At 30.6% G+C, this 26,678-nt stretch overlaps 9 protein-coding genes and 1 pseudogene across 9 annotated transcripts, besides 1 other annotated feature; 2 read left to right on the top strand and 8 right to left on the bottom strand. All coding sequences in view use genetic code 12, as the record gives it.

Moving 5' to 3' along the window:
- Positions 1 to 1,139: 1,139 nt before the first annotated feature.
- On the bottom strand, positions 1,140 to 3,374 carry CD36_85640 (chitin synthase regulatory factor, putative; the record flags this gene model as incomplete). Its single annotated transcript, XM_002419423.1, has 1 exon — positions 1,140 to 3,374. One exon carries the CDS (start codon positions 3,372 to 3,374, stop codon positions 1,140 to 1,142), a length of 2,235 nt encoding a protein of 744 aa, XP_002419468.1.
- A 3,774-nt stretch (positions 3,375 to 7,148) lies between these two features.
- Positions 7,149 to 7,874, bottom strand: CD36_85630 (ubiquitin-conjugating enzyme, putative; the record flags this gene model as incomplete). Its single annotated transcript, XM_002419422.1, has 1 exon — positions 7,149 to 7,874. The coding sequence occupies one exon, from the start codon at positions 7,872 to 7,874 to the stop codon at positions 7,149 to 7,151; it is 726 nt and encodes a 241-aa protein (XP_002419467.1).
- Positions 7,875 to 8,922: 1,048 nt separating this feature from the next.
- Positions 8,923 to 9,316, top strand: CD36_85625 (annotated as a pseudogene).
- Positions 8,923 to 9,316: a sequence feature.
- A 722-nt stretch (positions 9,317 to 10,038) lies between these two features.
- CD36_85620 (casein kinase I, putative) lies at positions 10,039 to 11,544 on the bottom strand (the record flags this gene model as incomplete). Its single annotated transcript, XM_002419421.1, has 1 exon — positions 10,039 to 11,544. One exon carries the CDS (start codon positions 11,542 to 11,544, stop codon positions 10,039 to 10,041), a length of 1,506 nt encoding a protein of 501 aa, XP_002419466.1.
- A 2,177-nt stretch (positions 11,545 to 13,721) lies between these two features.
- CD36_85610 (alpha-ketoglutarate-dependent sulfonate dioxygenase, putative) lies at positions 13,722 to 15,002 on the bottom strand (the record flags this gene model as incomplete). Its single annotated transcript, XM_002419420.1, has 1 exon — positions 13,722 to 15,002. One exon carries the CDS (start codon positions 15,000 to 15,002, stop codon positions 13,722 to 13,724), a length of 1,281 nt encoding a protein of 426 aa, XP_002419465.1.
- Positions 15,003 to 15,461: 459 nt separating this feature from the next.
- CD36_85600 (glutathione S-transferase, putative) lies at positions 15,462 to 16,232 on the bottom strand (the record flags this gene model as incomplete). The annotated part of the gene is made up of 1 exon (XM_002419419.1): positions 15,462 to 16,232. One exon carries the CDS (start codon positions 16,230 to 16,232, stop codon positions 15,462 to 15,464), a length of 771 nt encoding a protein of 256 aa, XP_002419464.1.
- Positions 16,233 to 17,099: 867 nt separating this feature from the next.
- Positions 17,100 to 17,945, bottom strand: CD36_85590 (acetate transporter, putative; the record flags this gene model as incomplete). The annotated part of the gene is made up of 1 exon (XM_002419418.1): positions 17,100 to 17,945. One exon carries the CDS (start codon positions 17,943 to 17,945, stop codon positions 17,100 to 17,102), a length of 846 nt encoding a protein of 281 aa, XP_002419463.1.
- Positions 17,946 to 18,643: 698 nt separating this feature from the next.
- Positions 18,644 to 20,701, bottom strand: CD36_85580 (alpha-1,3-mannosyltransferase, putative; the record flags this gene model as incomplete). Its single annotated transcript, XM_002419417.1, has 1 exon — positions 18,644 to 20,701. One exon carries the CDS (start codon positions 20,699 to 20,701, stop codon positions 18,644 to 18,646), a length of 2,058 nt encoding a protein of 685 aa, XP_002419462.1.
- Positions 20,702 to 21,393: 692 nt separating this feature from the next.
- On the bottom strand, positions 21,394 to 22,236 carry CD36_85570 (acetate transporter, putative; the record flags this gene model as incomplete). The annotated part of the gene is made up of 1 exon (XM_002419416.1): positions 21,394 to 22,236. One exon carries the CDS (start codon positions 22,234 to 22,236, stop codon positions 21,394 to 21,396), a length of 843 nt encoding a protein of 280 aa, XP_002419461.1.
- A 1,312-nt stretch (positions 22,237 to 23,548) lies between these two features.
- CD36_85560 (branched-chain-amino-acid aminotransferase, cytosolic, putative) lies at positions 23,549 to 24,658 on the top strand (the record flags this gene model as incomplete). Its single annotated transcript, XM_002419415.1, has 1 exon — positions 23,549 to 24,658. The coding sequence occupies one exon, from the start codon at positions 23,549 to 23,551 to the stop codon at positions 24,656 to 24,658; it is 1,110 nt and encodes a 369-aa protein (XP_002419460.1).
- Between the last annotated feature and the right edge of the window lie 2,020 nt (positions 24,659 to 26,678).

Raw genomic sequence — 26,678 nt, 5'->3', positions numbered from 1 at the left:
TTGCAATTCCATATTGTAGAAAAAAAAAAGAAAACAATTTGATAATGAAATCTCCATTTTTCTTCAGGGCTTTTTTTTTTTTTCCCAGCTAAGCCTCACGGACAATGAATGAATAACGTGACTAACTAACTAACTAGCTAACTGCAAAATCAAGCAAAGTTCAAAACAACAACCACCACCACAGCAACCACCACCACAACATTCACATAAACTTACATACATACCACCCTTCCAAATCCGAATTGATTGTATTTTTGAAATGCCGGAAACGGGCCTTTCTTGAAGCAACAATTCCATTATATTTGTGGATATAGATGTCATCACTTTTCCATTTCTGTGCCTCTCTCTCTCTCTCTGTATGCAATTACCTAAACGATCAAAAATACATATTCCATCTATATGAAAAATCCAATTTAATCAAAATTTGACACCTCACCTTAATAAGTAGTGCTACTCTAAATCATTTGAAATAGTTCGTTGTTGTTGGTGAAGTTTTCCCTAATCCAAATCACGTGGTCTTGTTAATTTTTTTTTTTTTTTTGCAAATTCCACACACATTTTTTTTGTATGTATCGGACCGAACACAGCAAAAAGAAATGATTGTGTGTACCATAATTAAAACCACATATTATTATTCAGGTTGTTGTTGTTGTTGTTGAGTGCAAATTTTGATTCCTCTCAGCCATCAATTAAGCTTAATTAGTACAAATAATAGAAATAATAAAAATAATAATATAATAGCAATAGCAACAACTAAGGACAACTCAAAATACTGTATATATACCCACACGTCGTGCTCGATTTACAAAGATTCAGATCTTGGGAAAGGACACGCAATTGAATTTATAGTTGTAACTCCGATCAACCACCAAATTTCTATTTTCGATTCAATTCAATTCAATTCAACAACTACTGTTTACTTATTTGCATTGAAATAGATATATATAGATAGATAGTTCTTTACTGGTATGCAACTGAAATGCAAAAAAAAAAAAAAAATAAAAAATAAATTATTAAATATACTAATATATAAATGGAAACTAACAAAAAAAAAAAAAACTAAAACTATTAATATATCTCAAAATTCTTCTACTTCTTTACTACAACTCTCAATTTGTAGATGTTATTTATAATTGTATTCACATAATGATACAATCTTTTTCTTGAGCAATAGAAGATCCCGAAGAATTATTATTATTATTTGTAGAAATTCCATCTTCATTATTATAAATCATTTGAGGAGGTTTTTTTTTCCATTGTTTTTGAATGGTTTTAATTAATTCTTTATCATTTAATCTTTTCAAAGATTTTTCATCACCATTTTCTGCAGCTTTTTTATACCAAACTTGTGCTTCATTAATATTTTTAATACAACCAATACCTTTTTCATAAAAATTAGCTAAAGCAAATTGAGCTTTTGATAAATTACAATTAGCTGCTCTTTTAGCCCATTCAAATGCTTCATTATCATCTTTTGGTAAATAAGGTTCATTACCAACTAAATACCAAGCACACATAGCTAACATTGAATTTGGATCACCTCCTAATGCTGCTTGAGTATAATAATGAATTGATAAATTTGAATCTTGTGGGACAATTTCTCCAATTTCATAATGATGACCTAATATTGCTGCAGATTGTAAATGACCTAATGCTGCTGCTTGAGCAAATAATTCTAAACCATATTTTTTATCAATTAATACAATATCTTCAAATCCATTATAATATAATTTCCCTAATTCATAAGGAGCAGCAGCAGTTAATTCAGTGGCAACATTAGCAGCTCTAGTTAACCATTTAATCCCCATTTTTTTCGTATTCATATCATTTGTTGGTAATCCCATTCTACCATAAAATGAATAAACTCCTAATTTATACATAGCAGCAGGATGATTTCTTGATGCAGCAATTTTTAAAAATTCAATAGCTTTCCGAGAATCTCTACCTGTTCCTAATCCTTCTTCATAACAAAATGATGTTCTAAAAGCACTTTCAACATGTCCATGTTTAGCAGCCGATTGAAATAATATAAATGCTTCTTTATTATCAATTTTATCTAAAGCTCCAGAACTATAAGCATCACCTAATAAATATTGTGCTTCAACATATCCTTTATCAGAAAGTCTTTTCAAATATTTAACTGCTTCTTTTAATAATGCTTTTTTCAATTTTCTTTCATTACCTTCCAATTCAATGTTATTAAAATCTATAGATTTATTCTTGCTATGTTTATCTTTATTTCCATTATTATTGATAGTATTATCCAATGGTCCTTTTCTTGGGGAATTTTCAATTGATCTAGTGAATGGTGAATTAGTTCCATTTTGTGATCCAGAAGATTGTGATGAAGATGTGGCATTATTAATCCCTGCTAAATTACCTGCATTTCCGTTATTATTACCATTATTGATCATATTTTGTAATTCTGATTCTAATAATAATGCTGTTTGTAACATATATTGAGCATATTGAAATAAAACATTAGGATCAGTTGATTTTTTGGCATTTTTTCGATATAATTCCAAAGTTTTAATTCTTGGTAATAAATGACTAGAATTTTCTCCTAAATACAGTTGAATCATATTTTGATTAAAATCAATCATAGAAGCATTATCACTACGATCATAAAAAAATGATGAAGTTGAAGATACTGATCGATTATGACCAAATTTATTACCAGTATGAACCGTTAAATTATTTTCTGATTGAGAATGATAAATATCAGCTTGATTTAAATTTAAATTGGTCACTGAAGAAGTGGCTGATAACGGCACTGATGGAGGAGAAATTATAATACTCTCTTTAGAAGCAAATACTGGTGGAGGACTAGGTGCATCATAAACTGGATATGGAGCATCAACAGGTGGAGATTTGATAGGAGTGGCATTTAATGTTGGTGATGCTTTGAATTGATCTTGTTGATAAGGATTGTTTGATCCCATAGGTGAATAAGGAGAATTTGGATAACCTTCAGATGCATATTTTAAAGATGGCGAAAATTGATTTTGTTGCTGTTGCTGTTGCTGGAACAGTCTTTGTGAAGACAGCAGATTATTCAGACGTTGATTTGGTGGTCTTGGAAATATTGGTCTTTGTTGTTGAATATTCTGTTGATTGAATTGTACCTGATCACGCGGTGATATAGATTGTAGTGGAACATTGGATATTGGTTGTGGCGGCATATTGACAGTTTGGTTAACAATGTTCCCATTACCATAATTTTTATTCTGATTAGGTGGTAAATGTAAATCTTCCAATCCAGAAGTCACTTCTGTCATGCTTGGTGGATTTGATGAAGATGATTCACTAGGACCAATATCTTGAGTTGGATAAGGAGCAGTGCTGCTCACGTGACGATAAGGATGATCACCCATATAGTTTAGTTGGAGGAGGGGGGGGAAATAAAGGGGATCACAATGAAGAAGAATAATATATATATATATATATATATATATATATGTGAGAGTATAATATCACGGTAATGGTGATAATTACTCTAATGACAATGGTATGCTGAATAGAAAAAGGTTGATATTGTATGTATCAAACTTGTGCAAACTGTTGGAAACAGAGGGGGTGGGGTGGTGGGTGGGGGATGTGGATTCCAGTTGTAGTAGATGTCGTAGTAGTATTTGATGAAGACAGGTTGGTTCTGTAAGGAATAGTTATCCTCCTGTCGTATTAATCTATAATGTAGAGAGAGAAGGGGGAGGGAGGTAGATAGTTGATGGAAGAACAACGATTGAAATGGGAAAATGGGAAAATGGAAAAAAAAAAAAAAAAGAAAATTTTCTAAAGACAAAAAAAAAAAAAAATTCAAAATTTCTTTCCTCCTTTCTGTCTGTCTCTCTGTCTCTCTGTTTGAGTGTTGAGGGAGGTGTGTGTGTGTGAATTGGATTGGAAAACTTTAATTAGAATATTATTTTTCTTTTCTTTTGGTTTAAAAATAATTTTTCTTCTTCTTCTTCTTCTTCTTTGCGCTTAATATTAATTATTGTGGGTAGTGGTAGTTGTAATGTATACTGTTGTTAACAACCGGAAGTAAAGAAAATAGATCCAGAATGAAAAAAAAAAAAAAAAGTAGTGTATCTGTGTTGCGTTTCTTTCTTTTTCTTTTTCCGTTTGATACAAATTAATGTCGTGTAGTAGTTTATATAAGCACCAACCTAAGCCTAAAACACCCTGGTGACCAGTTAAGTTTGAGATTTTTGTTATGTGTCGAAACTTTATGTCGCAAACGAAATTTAAATTTAAATTCAAATTTAAAAGAAAAGAAAATGTCGTCTCTGATCAACAACAAAGAATTAAAACTTGTTTTGGTTGTTTCGTTTATTCTTTGGTGTTTAGTGTTTGTCTTTGTATCACTAAACTTTGACTTTGACTTTGAACCACAATTCTCTTTCTTTCTTTCTTAAAATAACTTCCTTCCCGTCTAAAATGTTACTCGGGTGGGTGGGTGATGATGATGATAAGTTGGTAAGTTGTCTTAACCCAAACTATATTTATATGATAATATTAAATGGGAAGATGAATGCAAATAAAATGACTGAATTCTATATCTAATTCTATGGGAGCAGGAGGATGTGGGGGTGGGGGTTGAGTCCTAAGTCTAAGTAAACTCTCTCTAATTCAATAATGAAAGTAATATCCTAATATTAAAGTCTGGGGGAAAGGGAAAGAAAACAATAGATTGAAAAATTTTCAATATATATTCTCTCTCTTTCTTTCTCTCAACTTGTTTTCCCTGGGGTCTCTTGGCCTACTTTAATAAATGTGTGGGGAATGTATTGAGAACAAATACTTGGGAATGTTAAATTCTTGATGTGTATATAAATGAGGATATGTAAACTTGTGAGATATGTTTCCAATTATTATTACTTAATTATTATCTCGTCTAAATGAATGATGAGCTTTTTAGAAAATAAAAGGGAATCAAACTCACAAAAATGAAATGAATGAATGAAATGGTTTAATGTCTTCCCCAATAATGATTGTTTTCGTTTTTACCAATTGAGTAAGGAAGAAAAGAACTAGACTAAACTAACTAGAAGATGTGGGTTGGTTTAAAATTGAAAAAAAAAAAAAAAAGAAGAAGCAAAAGATGTAAATTGGAAACTATATTCAATGTTGAAAGGCGGGTTTATTTGATGATAGTAGTAGTAGTAGTATAAAATGAAAAAAAAAAAAGAAAAAACGAGGCGGTGACAAATTTACTGCAAAGTTGGCGGTGGTAGTAGTAGTATAATTTGTATTGATATGTGTTACAATATGTATAGTTCCACCAAATTAATGTTGTATATATATGTATATATTTTTAGTCTATTATGTGATAAAACTATGGTGGTTGGTTGTATAGTTGGTTATTGCTAATAAGGGGGAAAGGAGGGGGGTTAGATTGCTTTAATAGGTACACAACAATACATTAACTAACAGAGAAGAAAGATGTTTTTATACTTTGAGGATTGTATTTATACTTTTCCGGCGATTTGATTGTTTACTCTATATATGGAAATGTTTTATGCCATGATGATGATGTTGATGATTATGATACTTGGGTTACATTAAAGCCACCTTGTCATATACAATGTAAAACGCCCTTTCTTTTCTTTTGATGTATGTATTGACATTGTTAATAAAAAGTAACAATTAACTTAAAACATTGGAGAAACAATGTCAGTTGGTATAATATAATTTTAAATGACGTAACTAGACACTTGTAAATATTCTCATATTCTTTATATTACAATTTCCTGTGTGTTTCTACCTCAACTTGATGTTGGTGGTGGGTACTTTTTAATAACAAAACTAATTCTTAAATTCCTCAATTGGTTTTTCTATATTTGGGCAAAAATTGAATGCATTGGTTTTAATGTCGTTGTTGTTGTTGTTCATATTCAATTATACAACAACAACCATATTTGGGAATGTCACAATTAATTCTTGGCAATTGGTCTTTTTTTAGAAGGATCATAATAATAATCATTCATTCATTCAAAAAAAAAAAAAAAAAAAAAAAGAAAACTGAACTTGGTCTCTTCTTTTTCTTCTTGTAGTTAAATTCTTTCCGTATATGTTGTGGGTGTGAACCCTTGTTGTTGTTGTTGTTGGAAAATTATATTTTGTTCTTTATTGTTTGAGAAAATCTATTTTTAGTCGTTGGTGCAGCAGCTTACAAACAAGGAGAAACTAAAATAGTAGACAAATTGATAATTGGCGAAAACAAACAAATTAAACAATAAAACTACCACCAAAGAAGAAGAAAAATGTTTCAGGTACACTTTGTTTTTCAATAAAAGGACAATCATAACCAAATTTAAAATAAAAAAAAAAATACACGATTGGTTGATAATTCCCTTCTTTTAAAAGCGTAAATTACATCAGCATCATCATTAGTTAATTGAAATTTCTAGCATTTTTTTGTTTGTTCCGTCTGGGATAATACTTTACTGTCTCTCTCTCTTTCTTTCTTGCTTGCTTGGCAAGGAATGAAAGCGTTTTATTCTTACTACGTAAAAAAATTGATTGATGATTTTTCTTTTTTTTTTTACAAATTGGAATTGAAAATACCACCTATAATCATGATATATTAACGAAAGTTATAATGATAATGTTTAATTAAGGAAACATGGTTTAATAATAAGTAACCATATTAAAAAAAAAAAAAAATGAAACCATCATCTAGATGGGTTGAGGAATATATATATATTATAAATTATAAATTAACGAAAATAATAATATTATTTTAGTTAGTTAACAAGTGTGTACCAATATAAATGTTTGCATACTTGTGAAAAGAAAAGGATGTCCAATATGGTAACTACTAAGTTAATGATTAGATAAATCTTTAACATATCAAAGTTTAATAATGATTCTTCAATTCCCCTATTCCAAATTATTAGTTAAATGAGATATCGTATACCTAGTATGGTAGCGCAACACCCTCTTCTCCATTATGTCAAATTTTTTGTAGTGTGCTGTCCTGTTTGGATGAGGAGTTTTGTTGTTGGACCAAGCATGTTAATTAACTGTGGCAATTTTAATCTGATCCAATTCTTATCATCTATACACAGTAAAAGTATTACCCTCATATACGTATATATATATATATATATATTTATTATACCTTATTTGTATAGTTTATAATTTACTTACATAATAACACACATTCTATTAGAATTATCATTATTTTGATCTAGATCATTATCGTTATCATTTTCTTGTTTTTGTTGTTTTTGTTTTTGTTCTAGTTGTTGCATTACTCGAATTCTATCTTCAGGATCTAAATCTTCCAAATTTGCCAATTGTTCCTTTTGTTGTTGTTCTTCCTCTTTTTGTTGCTGGTCCTCTTTTTGTTGTTGTTGCAACTTAATTTTCTCAGCAACTATTTCATCATGATATTGTTTAACTAAATCAGGAAATTCTCTACGAAATCTATCATTATCAACATTAAATTTTTTAGATTTTATTGCTAATAATTTCCGATGATTTATTGAAGTATTAATTGATCCAGTAGTTGATTCTTCTCCTGTGAAAAATGATAACATCCCCGTTAAAATTGTCAGTACTGACCAAGCAGGATTCCAAGTATCAGGATGATAATCTGACATTGATAAACAAATTCTAGTATTAGGTTGAAATCTACCACTAGGAGTAATCATTAATATAGATGGTGGTTGGAAAGGATATTGACTTGGAAATCGAAGTAATCCATGATATTGACCTCCTTCATAAGGAGTATCTTGTGGTCCAGTTAAAACATAATGCCATTCAAGAATATTATCTTCTGATGGATGAGCAATTATATATGGTGGTGGATTAGCTTGTATTGATTTATATTCTTTATTTAAACGTTTAGTTGCTTGTCTTGATGCCATGATGAAAAAAGGAAAGAAATAAAATAAAATAGTTTGATTGTCTGAAAGGGGGGGGGGTAGGGAAGGTAATATTAATGTCTATAGAATGTGGATACGATTGTGGATGCTTAAGTTATTAAAGGAGAATGTTTAATGTTTAATGATTATTATTATTTGGTTTGTTTTTGATAAGTCAATATAACAACAACAAAAGAATATAATAGAATAGAAGGAAGAAAGGAAGAAAGGAATACTTAGAATGGAGTCTCGTTTATATTACATTTTCTTTTTTGTAGACTTGTCAAGATCATTTTCTCTTTTTTTTTTTTTTGTTGGACTTGATCATATTCACACGACTATCTCATTTGAATAGTGGTTGGATTAACTGGGTGGTAAACATAATGTGTAGTTATTGATTGTAACTAAGTGAACAATCTATTTACTAAATGATTAGTTTGTTGTTGTAATAGTGACAGTGTTTTTTTTTGGTAGAAATCAATTAGAAACAACAAAAATAAAATTCAAACACATAGTAGTTTTCTTACAAATTGAAAGGTCGCTTTTTCTTTTTTTTTTTTTGCAACAATTATATCAATATCAACTGTGAAAACATGGAAACAAGGAAATAATTAAATATATATATATATATATATATACTTGTCAATTTGTCTCTCTCTCTTTTACCATTATAGAAATCAAGTTTTACATGATTTAGTTATTTTGTTATTTGTTTGGGAAGGGTGTACTATTATTAATTACTATCAACCCTAACCCTTTTGAATTACTTATTCAAATGGGTATAATCGTTTAGTGTGTTTTTTTTTTGAAGATAATCATCTCATTATAATTTTTTTTTTTTTAATTAGACTGATTTATACTTAAAGGGGGAGGGGGGGCCGGTGGGAATCAAAGTAATGAGAAAAAAGTTATATTATTGTTCCAAGTCCAAATTATAAAAGGATCAACAAATGTTTTTTACAAAGAAGATTTAATTAATTAATTGAACATATAACTCCATATTATCAACCCAAAAAAGGGGATTAATGAATGAAAGATATATTACTAATGGGTTATTTCATATAAACGTAAATCTCCAATAATTAAAGATACTAGTGTATTATCAATGGTTAAATCAGAAATTAATTATGGATTTAGATTTAGATATATATAATGAATTTTATGAAGAATGGGGATTGATTGATTATAGAATTAAATTGGATTTAATTAATTAATTTAAATAAATAAATTTGATAATAATAATAATAATAATAATAATAATAATTCAAGGAAATTATTTAATAAACAGAAAACTATTGATTCATTTGAAAGAAGTTGAAGAATATTTGATGAAAATTTATACTGAAATGGGTTAACCAGTTGGTTTTTAATATTTCCATTATATATATATGTATGTATGTGTTTTGTATACGTTGTTTTTTTTTTTTTTTTTAGATTCACAACACGAAGTGTGTTAATGTAATTAATTGTTTTACTAAATATCTCTACATTGATTGTTAAATATACTTCTTAAATGAAATTTATAATATGTAAAATGTAAAATGACTAATATAGTTTATGAATAAAAAATAAGGAAAAGTAAAAAGTAAAAAGCAAAAAGCAAAAGTGAAAAGGAAAAGGAAAAGCAATGCTGAACCCCTAAAAGATATGAATTATAAAGATCAACAAATTTTTTGGACAAACTATTAACTAATGGTCTTCTCCTTCCTTCCTTTCTTTCTTTCTTTCAGTTTCTAATCTAGTCCAATCATCTCTTCTTTGTAGTATATCAAAAAAAAAGAAAAAAAAATAACTAAACAAAGAAGTGTTCACATTATAGCAACAATTCCAGTACTAGTTAGTTAGTCAGGTAGTTCGTCAGTTAGTCATTTAGTTAGCTTGTTAGTTTGTTGTAGTAGAATCAATGTCAATTAATAAATGACAAATTATTATTATTAATTTTTTTTAAAGTTAATTAATTATGATCATTAATATATGTAAAAACAAATAAAAATTAATAAAGAAAAAAAAAAAAAAGGGACAATAAAATGTAAAAGATAAAAATAACAAATAACAAATAATAAAATAACAATATTCAAATCAATTAAATGAAATTGGAATTCAAAAAAAAGTTAAAGTTAAGGAAGAACCAAAGGAGAGAGACTAAAATCATATTCATACCATAACATTAATGACAACACAATTTAGACCAAAACCCTTTATTTTCATCTTCATCATTAACCATTTGTTGTTGTTGATATTGATCTGGTCGTGAATTGTTATATCCTTCATGTTTTCCGCCACCATGTTGATCACCAATATTATTATTATTATTCAAAAGTTCATGATGTCCATTACCACTTTGTATTGCAGATTGTGATTCTTGTTTGATTGGTGGTAATGGTCGATTAACCAAATGCTGTAATTTTTGTTGATGCAATTGAGCTGCGGATAGTGGTTGATGTTGTTGTTGTTGAAGTTGTTGTTGTTGTAATTGTTGTGCCTGAGCTTGTGCTTGTAATTGTTGTTGCTGCTGTTGTGCTTGTTGAGCTTGTTGTTGTTGTTGTTGTTGCAGTTGTTGATGTTGTCTAGTTCTTCTTTGATCACGATGTCTTCTTTCACGTTCATTAGGTGGATTTGGATGTCCATACCCATGCAAATTAGGTTTTTTATTAATTGTGGCATCCCAACCTCTACCGCCATTAAGATGCATCCAATCCATATCTCCATCACAAGCTTGACCTAAATCATCCAATGCCGATAATAATAACATTCTATATTCTTCATATGGAGGTTCAGCATCAAATGGTAATGATCTAACCGAATCTAAATATTCAGCAAATTGTTGAGGTAATCCATCACATAATGTAACTGCTGGAGTAGTTCTTTTTTTATCACCAATTTTTTCATATTTTTGTTTATTGGTAGGAGCTTTTAAACCTTGCCATGGTAATTGACCTCTAAGAAAATAAAAAAATACATGACCTAATGCTTCTAAATCATCTCTTCTTGATTGTTCTCTTCCTAAATGAGTATTAATACTCATATAACGTGCTGTCCCACTTAAAGATTTTTTCTCTCTATAAGGAATATGTTGCTTTGTTCGAGGATCACGATATTGTTTGGCCATACCAAAATCAATTAAATGAACATTATTTTCATCAACAGCACCTCTTCTACCAATTAAAAAATTATCGGGTTTAATATCTCTATAGATTAAATCATGACGATGAACTTCTTCTACTAAAGTCAACATTTGTATAGCAACTTGCACTACAGTTTTGACACTAAATCTTCTACCACACCAATCAAATAAATCTTCCAAAGAAGGTCCCAATAAATCAATCACTAAAATATTATGTAAACCTTCTTGACCAAAATAATATGCATTAGGAATTCCTTCACAACCTTGTAAATGTTTATAAGTTCTATATTCATCTCGTAATTGAGGGGCTTCAGTTTTTCTAGGTTCAAATTTTATGGCCACAGGTACTCCATTTATTATATTAGTACCTTCAAAAATCACTCCAAATGAACCTTCACCTATTTTTTTACCAATCTTATAATGAAGTCCAACTACTGAAGAGTTGTTACTACTGTTACCGTTTGAAGATGATGTTGAATGATTCATTTGCTTTGTAGGAATATTATTATGAGATGCTTGAGCAGCCGCCAAAGCAGGGTTTGTTGTCATGTCTCAACGAAGGAGAAAGGGAGGAAAGGAAAAGAGAGAGGAGGAGGAGAATGGAAAAACATCAGGTTGAGGTTTTTTTTTTTTTTGTCTTTTTGTATTTTTGAAAGGACCAGTAAGAAAAAAAAAAAAAAAGACGAAAAAAAAACTATAGGTGAGTGGTTTCTCTCTCTCTTGCGAGGTGGGTTGGGTTGGGTGGAATTTCAATAATTTTAGTTCCAGTAATCGTTCCCTCCTTCCCTCTCTACAAAGAATTAACTCGCCTTATTTTATTTTTTTTCCAATTTACAACAACCACTACAACAACAACAACAATAAGATTTTTTCTTCTTCTCCTCCTCCTCCTACAAATTGCTTAGAAAAATCAACAAATATGTAAGTTAGTGTGGGTGAAAACTAATCAATTACCAATACTAGAATACCAGGGTTATCTACCCTATCAATTTGTAATTGGATTGACTATTATTAAATATATCTTTACATTCCAAGAATGTAATAATTTTTGTAATTAACAATACAATGGAATAGAATAAAATTGCTTATGTCAGAGAGACAAGATGAGAATTTAAAAGGAGGTGGTGGTTTAATTCAATTCTAAAATTCTCTTTCTCAAATAGTAGTGTATAATTGGTGATTAATTCTTGCTTGCTTGCTTGTTGTTGTTGTTGTTGTTGTTGTTGTTCAATTTCTTTTTTTTTTTTGCTTGAGTATTTTCTTTGTGGGTTTAATTAAACTGAGTTGAACTTTGAGTTGACAATTGAAGGGAACATTTACATCCTCTTTCTTTCATTTAATTTATGCATTTAATATCACTCCTTTCTTTTTTTTTTTTGTTGGTGATTCCCATGTTAATTAATATTGATCGTTTCTTCATGTATAAACTAATCACTTTTATCTTCTTCTCCTTAGTTTGTTGAAAATAGCAATCATTATAACCCTTCCTGGTTGTGATTATGTTTTTTTTTTTTTTGCACCATATTTCAATTTCTTTTTTTTTGTTTTGGTTGGATTGATTGATTGTTGGTAAATGATCTTGACGAAAATCAGAAATAAACAATAACAATAACAATAACTCAAACAAACAAACAAAGACAAAACTATTTCATCGATTTATATCTGCTTATATTGCTATTCTTCTTACCAGCAAAAAAAAAAGAGAAATGCGCTTTTTGGTTTTCTAGTTTCAGTTTCAAAAAAGTGATTTAATAAGTATACTTGATGTCAATATTGCTTGATTTCTTGATATTAATTTAATCCAATGTCTCTTTTTTTTTTTCTCTACTTCGGTATTGTTGATTTGGTGTATGTGTGTGTATGCCCCACTTCTACTACCACCACCTCATCAAATGATTGTTGGGTGTTCTCTTTATTTTCTTTTTAATGTATTAAATATGGAAACTGGCATTTACCTCGTACCTGCAAAAAAACCAAAGTGTTTTTGTTACCTTCCGTGGGAAAAGAATTGGGAGGTTGATTATTATAATATTTCTGAGTCACAGTTATTGTATCGATAGACCTGAGTGCTTTCTTAGGATTGGTGTGGATTTTTATTCTTCGTTGTATTGTTGTGTTTCAGATTTAAACGAGTGGCTAATACTTGAAATTTATAATGTAGTTGTTGTTTTTTTTTTTCCAAAAAATTTGATGTTTTTAGGACTCGACTATATTGGCTACTATTAAAAGGTAAATGGTTCAATACAACTAGTTGGTCTTGAGTTGTTTCCTAATAATTGGTCTTGCTAGTTTTGATTGTCAAGTCTATCTGTATTGTGAAAAATACATCAAATCTTCGATTCAAACATATTCTTTTGAAACATTTTCATGTTAAAATGATATTCATAGAAGTTTAATTGAATCGACGTATGGAATGATTAATGGTGGTTTTGAACTATACTTCTACTATGCATCTTCCTTTGATATACTGTAGGTTATCAAGTGTTCTATTACTTTCAAATAAACACAATTTGGGTTGCCATAAGTTTAATTGTTTTTTTTTTTTTTTTACCAGATTTTGCAACAAATCTGGTTTGAAAAGTCTACAGAGAGAGAGAATATCAAAGAATATCCTTTTGCTTTATTTTCATTCTTTACATAAATTATTACTAAAACTATTTTATTCTTTATTATAAAACTAATTTCAATATTATTTAAATATGAACAACTAATCACTCGACATTTACCTAATCCAATGATAATCCTAAAGATTCTCTTTGGGATTTTGAATTTGGATCATAATAACCAGTATCAGCTAATGAAGTGACTCTTGTACCATGTCTACCAACAATTGATTCTTCACTATGAACAACACTATGATTACTAATTCTATTATCCCATAAAGCACTAACACCACGATATTGTTTTGAATCTTCTTCTTTCAGTTTATTCTTTTTAATACTTCCTAATTCTTTTTGCCATGACCATCTAACTTGAATATCTCTATTGTTTTCAATAACTGAATACAAATAGTTCAAAATCAAATCGGATTCCTCAGGCAACAATCCCACAATTCTAACTGTCATACCACGATTCACAAATAAATATTTCCAACCAGTAACAGGATGAGTTCTAATAATTGGATGTTCTCTTTCAATATATTTAGGTCCTTTTAATGGATCATTTCTATCCAAATATTGATGAGCTGATCTATAAATAGCAGTTTTACCATCTAAAAATTGTTGTAAACTTGGAGATAATTTATCATAAGCACCATAAGTAGAACTCCATAAAGTTTCACCACCAATATTAGGAATAGCATCAAGATGTAAATGAGTAATACCAGCAGTTTGTTTTTCATGAACTAAATCACTATGCCAAGTAGAATTTCCCTTTTTAGATTGTTTAAAAGTTAAATTTATTGATCTTCTTTCTTTAGCATAATGTTGCCAAATAACTGTGACACCATCAAATTCTGAACCAATTCTAGCTGCTTGTGGATGAATTTCAACTTGACCCCAATAATGACCTAATTCAAGTTGTTTTTGTGGTGATAAATCTTGATCTTTGAAAAAAACTACTACTCTTTCAGCTATTAATAAAGCTAATTCATCTTTTTGTTTATTAGTTAATTCACTCAATTGTAATCCAACAATTTCTGTACCAATATAAGGAGTTAAATGGATAATATCTTCTGCAGCTTCAAATAACAGTTTTTTTTCTGGATCAGCATTTTTACCTCTTTCAATATAAGGATATTCTTCATTTCTAATATTATAAGCTTCATCTAAAAATTTTGGGATTTTAATATTTTCTGGTATATAAGGATATCCTTGAGAAATGTCAATATTATATTTAGTAAATCTTTGTTTAGTTGTTTCAGGTAATTTATCGACCCAATTAGGATCAAATCCTGTGATTACTGATGATTTATTATTGGAATGACCAATTGGATTTAAAGAAGCTATTTTTTTAATTGTTTCTTGTAAATCTTGTGGTTCTCCTTGAGTTACTGCTGTTGGTGACATATCTTGATTGATTGATTGATTGAAAGTTGGGAAAAAAAAAAAAAAAGTATAGGGATACTACTAGATATATTTATATAGTTGAGTTTGGTTTATCTTTTCTTTGATTACTAATCAAATCAGATAAAAACAAGGGGTGGGGGGAGAAATGATTATTCAAGATTAATAAAGAAGGTGCCACAATAGAAGAGTTGATAGCAGTTAAATGATTTCTCAATTGTGGCTGCAATTTCTGAATAAACGTTTGATGTGAGAGGGAGGGTGATCCTTTTTTTTTTTGGGGGGGGGGGGGGTGACAATTGTGGATATCAAAAATAAAAAATCCATCTTAATACATAGTTTGTTGGTTCTGATAATTTTCTTTATTAAAGGCATTACTAATACAATTTATATATATATATTTAAAACATAAAAGACAATCATGAGAGAGTAAATGGTGGGGTATAAACATAAATTGAGAATTTATTTTTCTCTGCCATAATCAAATCGAGGATTCAATGCAATCAAATCTTCAACTTCTTCATTCATTAATTCAGTTATTTTTTTATAACTTGAATTATTTTTAATCATTCTACTCCAATTAAATAAATTAGGAAACATTTTTTTGATATTAAATTTATCTCCCAATATTTCTTTTATACCTTCAAGATTATCAAAAACATTTTCATAAATTGGGAAACTTAATATAACATCAGCTCCAGTTAATTTGTCACCAACGAAAAATCCTGTACCATTTTGTTGTAATCTATCTTCTAAATATTTCATATTTAAAAACCATTCATGTTTATAATACCCATTATTTATTGCTTTAGTAATTAATTTCACTACTGATTTTGTGGCAAATGGAGCAATATGTTTAGCAGAAGAATTAATTAATAATGCCATTTGTATATGTTGAAATGACCCTTCAGCATAATGTAAATAATAATCAACTTCCAATTGTTGATCAAGATTAATTGGATATAAAATATTTTGTGTATCATAATATCTTAATAAATATTGAATTATAAATCCCAGCTCAGATATTTTAATTGATGGTCTTCCATCACCGAAAATAACTTCCAATATTGGTGCTTTACCTAATTGATGAACATCAAATAATTGTAAAGGTCCACGCCAAGTTTCTGGATGTCTTAAATATATCTTCACTTCATAATCAAGATTAAGAAGATCTAATATCCAAAGTATTCTATGTGAACGTGAATCATCGAGCCTATTATGGTTAGTTTGCATTCTAAAGAAAAAAAAAAAAAAAAAACAATATCCCTTTTTAGTACATACCAGTGTAAAATGAATCTATCTTCAAGTTGATTTGGTGCATCCATAGTCATAATAATATCAGTGTTTGTTGAGTCTAAACTTTTTTGAAAGAAAGAAATAATTAAAATTAAAGTTACTGTTATGTGTTTGTTTGTTTGAGAAGAGGAGAGGAGAGGATTCTCAATTATTTATATATCAATCAAAATAAAAGATCTACTACTTGCGTCAAGTGGGAAATATATTAATTGTTGTTTCCTAATAAGTCAAGAGGGGTTAATATATCTGGAAAATCGTTTTATTTCTTTTTGGGGTGGAAGGTTGGATATCGCAAATTGATAACTCAATTAGGAAAGTTTTTTTTTTTTTTTTGCCTTTAGTAAATGGCCGATTTTGTGTAATATTGGTGGGTATCACAAATAGCCATTTACGGAACAACAACAACAACCACTTAGAAAGAAGTTTGATATTTACCACACCTTATGTTTATACTACCACTCTGAAACATTCCTAAAAGAAAAGTTGAAACCCTCTAAATATATGTAAACATGTCTAAAATGTGGAGAACTAGCTTATTCAGGCAATTTTTACGATAACGATAATATATTTTTATTCAATACTGGGAGTCAGACAGACCAAATAGGAAATTTGGATTATCAACCTCTAGATAATCACGACAATCGATCTTCTCAACTAAGTGACTTAAGATATCGTAACCTTAGCCATGGCATGACATGACAAACTAATTTTCCATACATTTGTGACTGATAAAAAAAACATTTCTACAGCAAGTTACAAATAGAAGAAATAAGTACAATACAAACATAAATATATAGTTCAAGTCTATTCTGACGTATGATGATGGTCAGTCTTTTTACGTTTAAACCAAAGTGAGAGATCTGGCAAAGGGATTTCTTTAGGAACCAAATATGAATTATGCTCGTTGGCTACACCTGCAAATGCCTCAAACCAACCTGCAAATGTATTAATAACTCCCATAATCCCACCTGCTATTTTAACTTTATCACTATCTAACAAAAACCCCACCGCTAAAAGAATAATGGTTAAATCTAATGTAAACAACGCCCAAAAGAATGACAATGTAGATTTCATAACACACATTACTAACATGGTGGTAAATATTGCCCATCCTACTGACATTAATCCTATTCCTTGATTTAATTGTTCTGGATGATCAGCATAAGCTTCACTAATACCAAAAGCTGGGATGAAAATTGCTCCAAAACTTAACCAAAATGCTCCATATGAAGTGAAAACAGTAAGTATAAATGTTCCTACTTGTGAACCAATGAAAAACCCCCATATTCCCGCTAAAAATTGAACTAATCCTCCCATAAATACAAATAACCCAACGGCAACATTAGGTATATGTATACCTTGAGCATGAGCGAAAAATAATCCTAATATAAAAATATTCATACTTGTAGCAACTAATCCAATAGCAGCAGGATTACCAAAATTATGTTTAGGATATGGGGAAAGTCCCGGATTAAAAGTACCACCAAATGCTTGCATTAATTCATGTCGATAATATTTATGATTTCCAATAATAACAAATTCATTACCATCACCAGTTATGGTACATGTTTTATATGGTTCAACATTTTCTATTTCACTACTAGCTTCAACAGGTTTAATATCTGAAGAAATTGATCCAGATGAAGACATTTTTCTTTTGTTGTTGTTTTTCAATAGAATTGGAAATTTGGGGAAGGGAGGATCTCTCTCATTATTATTATCGCCAAATTGTTGGATATTTATACATCCAGAAAAGGTTTGTAGAACAATAAAAAATGGGGTACAAGGCTGTTACATTGTATTAAAGTTCGTAACCTATTTTCGCTTGCGGTATGATCCTTTGTTGATTCATGTATATATTGCGAGGGAGTTTTCAAAGTAAATTCGTATATTGGATTCAATTAGTTTTCCCTTAATCCCCTTCCCCCCCCTCGTATTAAAGAATGTGGAGAGAAATAACGGAAATGTGATGCTACCATGTGTGGCGGTTTGTTTTGGTTGCGATAAACTCGGAAATACAATATAATATTATATCTTACCCCCTCAAACCCCCCCCTCTAATTCCTTCCGGAAATATGTGGGAAATAAAAAATTGTTACCATTGAGGTTCAGCAGTTGAATGGTGTGTTCCCATACATCACAGTTCAAACGATAGCATAGTGACTACTATCATTAGTTTGTCGAGTTGTAGCCGACGACCGCCAAAATATTTTAAGTATAACGAGCACTCTACAAGGCTAGTATATCAAATTACAGACATGTTACTCTCAAATAGTATGAATAAATAAATTGTATTAAGTCTCTATGATTACCTACTCTGTGGTTATTTCTAGTTTTTCCTGTTAACTCTATGAATAATTATATCCCCTCATCCATATCTCCCCAAGTTTTTTAAAATGTTCTATTTCCTTCAGTGAATAATTAATCACTATTCCTTTATCATTAGCCTTATCTCCATTTCCTATTGAGCTGTATGCACACCAAGTATATCCAGCACAATATGAATCCATATGTTTCCAAGAAGCAGAAGGTTCATTTATGTCGCCTCCATTGCTATTGGTGTTTTCCGGTGGAATAATAGCACTTTCTATAATCAAAGAACTTTGCCAAAATGCTTTAAACTCATCAATAGTGTTTAATTGAGAATATCTTTCTTTGTTTGAAAATTCATTATCATAATTTACTTTCTCCAATTGATTGCAAAATTGAAATCCTGAATTAAACCAAAGTAATGTGTGATTATCTTCATCATTTATATGAGCTGGATGGTTGGCACATATTTCTTGTGATTTAAATGATGATGGTGGGGTTTCAAGTGTTTTTATTCTTTCTTCATAAGTTGTGAGTTGTCCAATAGCTGCTGCTGGATGACTATTAAATTGATAATTCTCATCACCATTTATTGATAGTGATAACCAAAACATCTCCTTATCACCATAAACCCTTTCTCGTATTGGTTCAAAAAAATTCATATTTGCCATAATTAATGGTTGAGAAAAATGGATTTTCCTATTGAGCAATACTAATCCACTTTCCATAACATGACTTATTTTCCTATCAAATAATGGGATAGACATGGTTTTTTCAGTTATCTGTGGTAAACCAAATATTATTTCATCATATTGACTGTTCATTAGTTTTAAAAATGTCTGTATATCATGATCAGGTCGATATTCTGGTGTGTTTCGATCTCGAAAGAATAATGCTCCTGAATTTTGATATTTGTTCAATTGGAAAAATTTTTCGGGATTTTGAATTAAAATTGCATCAGCATCAATGAAAATCATTTCTTCAAAAGTATTAAATAAAATGGCCAAAATTTTATTCCCAAATTCATTAAATTTATGTAAATACTGTTGTTTGATTGCTGGTGTCACATTGACAAAAGTTATATTTTGCAGTGGTAACCCATCAAAATCTGCAACACTTGCTTGGTAAAGTTGAGATTTGGAATTGGCTGATAAGTCATTCTTAGTGTAGATGATTTGTATTGGAAGAGTGTTTTTGAGGTATCTTAATAAATGAATTAGTCTTATGCAATAGTCTAAATGAGAATCAGCAATGGTCATTACTATTCCCTTGCCATTAAGTTTATTCTTTAAGGTGTTTAAAAATGAGTTTCCCCTTGTAGAGAATTCGGCGATTTTACCAGTTGACAAACATTCATACTCGGGTGATTTTTGGGATAACCATGGGTACATTTGCAGTTCTGTAACTATTTGCTTCAGTGAAAATATCTTTGGCCCTTTAAATGAAGTTTTCCAATTCAACCCATTGATCAATTCTTGTTGCTTTGTGATAAATGACGTATTCCTGTCAATATAACATTGATTATAAATCTTTATGTGTGAGAAATAATCATGCAATAATTGCAAGTCTGATACTATTCTGGATTTAGCATTATCAAAATTTTCCTTAATGGTATCCAAATCACTACTCGTTGCAACAAATTCATCATTATCAGCTTTCAATTTCTTAATGCATTCATCTCTATATTCATCCCAATTCCAATAATCAAATCTATTAAACTTAAAATCATGATCGGGATCAACTACCAGTTTATCAAACTTTACATTGTTGAAATATAATTGACATCGCTGGTCCAAATCAAAATTTTTCATGATGGTGAATATGGCTGCATTACGATCTTGATTATTAAAGAGGTTCACATACGTTTGTGATCCTGAATTACCCAGAGTAGCTTTGAATTTAGGATATTTTGTATCTATTAACATTTCAAACTCATGGGGAATACTTGATATCAGTGATAATTCATTTTCTAGTATCAATCCAGAATTGGCTTGTGATTGCCATATAAAGTGGACCGATATCAAACCCCATATCACCAATAAAAGGGCTATCCATACTTTTGATTTTGACTGATGCGGTATTGACAATAAGAACATTGGTATAGAGCATTAATTAATTGGAATTCATAAAGAGAGTATATACAGCTATACTTATTTATATGATTTTATCAACATGTCATCCTTCTTCCAACAAAACGGGAAGAAAGAAAATTTCTTATTTTGAGTATGCTTTGTGATTCAGTTACTTTGTTACCATTACTTTATTGTGGTAACTCTAACCAGTCATAACTGTATAGTTTAAACTATTGATGCTGTCGTCAGGTCATTGTAACTTTTCCTATTCAACTATATTTTAATGTTAGCAAAAGTTACAAAGACAAGTGTGTTTTTGTGTATGTGTATGTGGTTTGTTGTTGTTTTTTTTTTTTTCTTGACATATTAATTATTTCTTTTTTTCAATACGACCAACTATTTTATTGTAAAGTAATCATTGCATTGCTTATTTTGTAAACTTTAATAACTGCTATTCAATATTCTGCAAAACAAAAATAAAGTATACAAAGCTGTTATTGCGTAAATACTATTTGTACTAGATAATCGTAATTTAAACATATAAAAAAAAAAGAAAAGGACTGAGAGATGAGATGAGATGAGATGAGATGAGATAATTAACACGCAAGAGTAAATCACACAATTTGTGACGGGGATGACCGCAACTACAACGTCAAGTACAGAAAAAGACACAATAATCAATAACAAGGTTATTATAGCCGTGTTTCGTTTTTCAGTCAATTTGATGTTTTCCTGGCATTCCTTTTACGTTTAAACCAAAGGGCAAGATTTGGCAAAGGAATCTCTTTGGGAACCAAATACGAATTTTGTCTGTTAGCTACCCCAGCAAAAGCTTCAAACCAATCAGCAAAAGCATTGATGACGCCCATAATTCCACCAGCCACTTTAACTTTGTCATTACCTGATAAAAACCCTGCTGCAAAGAGGATAATCGTCAAGTCATATGTCAACAAAGCCCAAAAGAACGATAAAGTGGACTTCACAACACACATAAGCAACATAGTGGTAAATATTGCCCACCCAATTAACATCAACCCTATAGCTTGATTCAATTGTTCAGGGTCTTCTTCATACGCTTTTCCAATACCAAATGAAGGGATGAAGATAGCCCCAAAACTTAACCAAAATGCACCATACGATGTAAATACAGTTAAAACAAAAGTTCCTACTTGCGATCCAACGAAAAATCCCCAAATCCCCGCTAATATCTCTACCAATCCTCCCATAAACATACATAAACCAATTCCTGCATTGGGGATATGAACACCCATTGCATGAGCAAAGAATAATCCAAAAATTAAAATATTCATGCCTGTTGAGACTAAACCAATTGCAGCAGGATTACCGAAACTTTGTTTGGGGTAAGGTGCAAGACCTGGATTGAATGTACCACCAAATGCTTGCATTAATTCGTGACGAAAATATTTGTGGTCACCAATAATAACAAACTCGTTGTTTTCGCTAGTTATTGTGCATGTTTTGTATGGCACCACGTTTTCAACTTCATCGGTTACTGGTACAGCTTTTAATTCAGAAGATATTGATCCAGAGGAAGACATTTGATTACTTTTTGTTTGGCTTAATCAGAACTAAAGTATCCAGGGATGGATTGTTGACTATTTATAAAAGTGTACCACTTTCAAGGGATAAATATGGGGTATCAAAGTATATGGGTAGCACTGTTTTATGGGGGGGGGTAATCACATATTACTTTTTTCAAGGATAAAAACTAATCATTTATTGACACTTTGACAGGTAACTGTTTATCAGTTTTAGTTCAATTCATTTAATCCCCTCGTCAAAAGAGGAGAAAATCAATAGGGTATCACTGTTTTGCAGCAAACTCGGAAATTTCAAATTTTTTGGCCCTTGTCCCCACTAATTATGATCGGAAATATAAGTAAATAGACAACTATAGAGATATTGCAAATTTTATTTTGCATTATGTCATTTCAAAAACGTTTGCTGCAAATACTTCCTAAAACGGAATTAAAAATAAAAATACCTCAAATCAAGGAATAATATTGAACAGTGTGTCTATTTTGATTGTGAACCAGCTGAAAATTCAAATCATAAATCCAAGATAGTGTAGAAATTCTGAGCAAGTTAAGTTTTACTTGATAAAAAGTTAGTAAATTCATAACTTGATCTATTCAAAAGAATGCTTTTAAAAGAATTGATTTAACTTTCGGGTTTGTTCAAATCTCTGCTAAATCAGAAAACTGTTTCCATTTCAAAACAATCAACCAATTCTCAGAACTCAAAGCCAAGATATTGCATTAGATTGGAGTGACTGATCTATTCGTTCAATACATATTTGAACTCTCCCACTATGCTAATCTGAAATTATCATAGATGCAACTTCATATCGCAAAACAGTAGATAAGGTCGTGTCAGGAATCATCAATTGTCAGAACAGTCAGGTGGTGCGTCTATAGCCGGAATTTCCTCCCGCATCGGCTTAAAAATTGCTACGACATATTGTTTTATCGGTTGATTTACATAGTAAATTGTGACTAATTCTATCGTTCAAATAAACAAGATTCCGGTACCGGTGTGCTTTTACTAGCTACGCTTATACTCTTATTCCCAATTATATCACAAAGAATGTCTTTCTATCTATCTCTTGAATTTAGGGTGTATTCTAAGTTTTTTCCTGATTCTGGGTTTAATTTTTGAGTCACAGAAAAGGGGAAAAAAAAGGGAGAAAAATTTTTCGGGTTCTTTGAAAAATATAAAAACTATTCAACATAAGCAGGTCACTTTTGGATTACAGTGTGTTAATATCTTTTTTTTTTTTTTCATTTATTCATTACAGCATTCATTTTTTTTTTGTCATTCTTGTATAATAAACAATAATTGCTAATAGAAATGTCAGCTCCATTAGACGCCAGTAAATTGGAAATCACTAAAACTACCAATCCAAGTGAACCTTTACCAAAGGAAGAATTAGTTTTTGGTAAATCTTTCACTGACCATATCTTAGAAGTTGAATGGACTGCTGAAAAAGGATGGGGTATTCCAACTATTAAACCATACCATAACTTTTCCCTTGATCCAGCTACTTGTGTTTTACATTATTCTTTTGAATTGTTTGAAGGTTTAAAAGCATACCGTGATAGCAATGGTAAAATCAGAACATTTAGACCCGACAAAAATATGGAAAGAATGAACAGATCAGCTAAAAGAGCTGCCTTGCCTACATTTGATGGTGAAGAATTTCTCAAGTTAGTTGATGAATTCTTGTTGATTGAAGAAAGATTTGTGCCAACTGGTTACGGATATTCACTTTACTTAAGACCAACTTTAATTGGTACTTCAATTGGGTTAGGTGTCAGTGCACCAACCAAAGCATTATTATATCTTATTGCTTCGCCTGTTGGTCCATATTTCAGTGGTGGTTTCAAACCAGTGTCTTTGGAAGCCACAGATTACGCTGTCAGAGCTTGGCCAAAGGGTGTTGGTTCATATAAATTGGGTGCCAATTACGTGTCCTGTATTGAACCACAAATGGAAGCTGCCAAGAGAGGCCATTCCCAAAACTTGTGGTTATTTGGTGAAGAAGGTTACATTACCGAAGTGGGTGCTATGAATGTGTTCTTTGCATTTAAGAATGCTGATGGTACTAAAGAATTGGTGACTCCACCATTGGATGGTATGATCTTGCCAGGTGTCACTCGTGATTCAACATTAGAATTGGCTAAAAGCAAATTACCAAGTGATTGGACTGTCAATGAAAGAAAATTGACTATTCATGAAGTTAAAGAAAGAGCTGCTAAAGGTGAATTAGTTGAAGCTTTCGGTACTGGTACCGCTGCTATTGTCTCACCAATTGACAACATTGAATTCCAAGGCGAACACATTAAAGTTCCTGTTTCTGCTGGTAGCTCCGGAGAAATAGCTTTAAAGATCAATGACTGGATAAAGGCTATTCAATATGGTGATGAAAGTTTCAAAAACTGGTCTAGAGTAGCCCAATAGACGATTTTATAAAACTTTATAATTTTTAGACTTGCCTAAAGCAAATAAACAAATGAACCTTTGGAAGGAAACCAGCTGTAGCAATGAAATGAAACTTTCGTTAATTGAAATTCACTAGCCATCGCCAAGAATTAGTTGAAAATATAGTCTTGGCTTGGATGATGGAGATTAATTTCCACACGAAATGTCTTTTTTTTAGTACCGCACCACTGGAACTTACCGAGTGTTTGTAGGCATAAAAAGTCGATTGGTCTGGTTACTCTTTACAAACTCTTAACTCACAATTATTAAATGACCAACAAAGATAAAACTGCTCTCCTTAATATTCAAAGACTCTATTTATGTGTTTGTGGGGTAGAAAAAAATAATTGTACCATGCAGCGGGCGGACATTTTGTGGCCGGACGGCGTTTTGAAAAAAACAAAAAATCTACGCCTGCATTGAGCATCACCAATAAATAAAAGGATAATCAAAAAATCTGGGGTCATTTATTTCAATACTAAAATATTGTAAATGTGGCGAATGGGGTAATAGGATTTCCAAGTAGCAATAAATAAACAAAATGACAACAACCTCCTTGAAAAAAGTGTGTTTTGCTGTTTAATACATTAAACGAAAATAACCAACGTCCATTTTGTTGTTTCGGCTGTAGATTCAAACGAGTTTTTGAACCCGTTGAACTCTTATCAATAATTTTGAACAAAGATAAGGTACAAGTGAAAAAATTCTTTTTTCTAACAATTGATCGTAAATATTGTACGAATCACAAACCTGTTGAATCTGTTGGGGCCACAGATGAGATTATATTGTTCAGATTGGTCGTTGCGGCATTTTTTGAGTACACTAAAGATCTAATTTAGATAAGATAGTGTAGGTTATTGTTTGTTAATGGCTGCAACGCATATGTCGAAGATTGTTTATGTCGAAATAGAAACGTTTATCAATTTTGCTGATTTTGGCTTAGGTATTCTCTTCGTTTATAAATGCCCTATTACGTATCTCTTAATGATGTTTATCTCCTGAAAGTCAAACTATTAAAGACAGTAGATTTTTTCAGCTTTTTTTTTATCATCAGCTGAGCTTGCCTAGACAGATTGTTATTGACACGTACTTAGTTTAATTCTACAGTGATCATACTATTATTCAAAAATGGCCAGGTAAATTATCTTTGTAAGTAATTATTGGCATCTTATTTTAGACACTCTCGGAAGAGCAAACAAAAGTGGGTGATTTCTTTTAGGTCATGTCGCTTTACAGTGTGTACCGAGGAATATAGTGTCTCCCTTTTCAAATACTATACAATTCGACAAACCCTTGAACATAGTAATTGATTCCTCAAGCAAACTTGTAGTTATTTACGATTAAAATAAAATAAAGTGGGTGATCACTTTAGTCAAATACCAATTTCATAATTTTTGTTACTAGCCACTCTTTAGTAAAACTCGTAAGCTAAATGGGATCGTATCAGCATTATTAAAAAAAAAAAGTATCCAGAAAGGGTATATATTTAGTTTGTATGATTATATTAATAAATTAGACCTAGAACTTGTTATCAATAATAGATAATCCCAATTACGTATCGTGTTTGAAAAAGCTCACGGCGTTTTTGCAAATTTTTTGTTTTTCCAAGTCTTTTTTTCGGTTTTGTGTTACTCCCACAAATTAAATCCACTGCAACAAAAAAATACTCACAATATAAACACGATTCTGATAAGCTATATTTTGTATGCAGTATGACAAGAAGACAGTCTATATTGATTGAATACTTTATTGACTTAAGCCGTATATATATAAACTCAACAACAATCCCCAAATTCATTTGAAAAAGGTTTTTCCTTCTGGATATTCATTTTATTAGTTTTTTTATTTTTTTTCTTTTTCTCTTCTTGTTCTCTTTGTCAAGCTAATTAAACAATGCCAGAAAAGGAATTAGATTACATTAGGTCCACAGAAGCTGCTGGATCCACCGAAAAAGATGGTGGAATCTATATTGATGCATTCGACAAACAAGATAACGCCC

The sequence above is a fragment of the Candida dubliniensis genome, chromosome 3 (assembly GCF_000026945.1).
Source record: "Candida dubliniensis CD36 chromosome 3, complete sequence".
Taxonomy (NCBI): Eukaryota; Fungi; Ascomycota; class Pichiomycetes; order Serinales; family Debaryomycetaceae; genus Candida; species Candida dubliniensis.
Note: the sequence above shows the minus strand (reverse complement) of the source record. Positions and strands in the feature narration are given on the sequence as shown.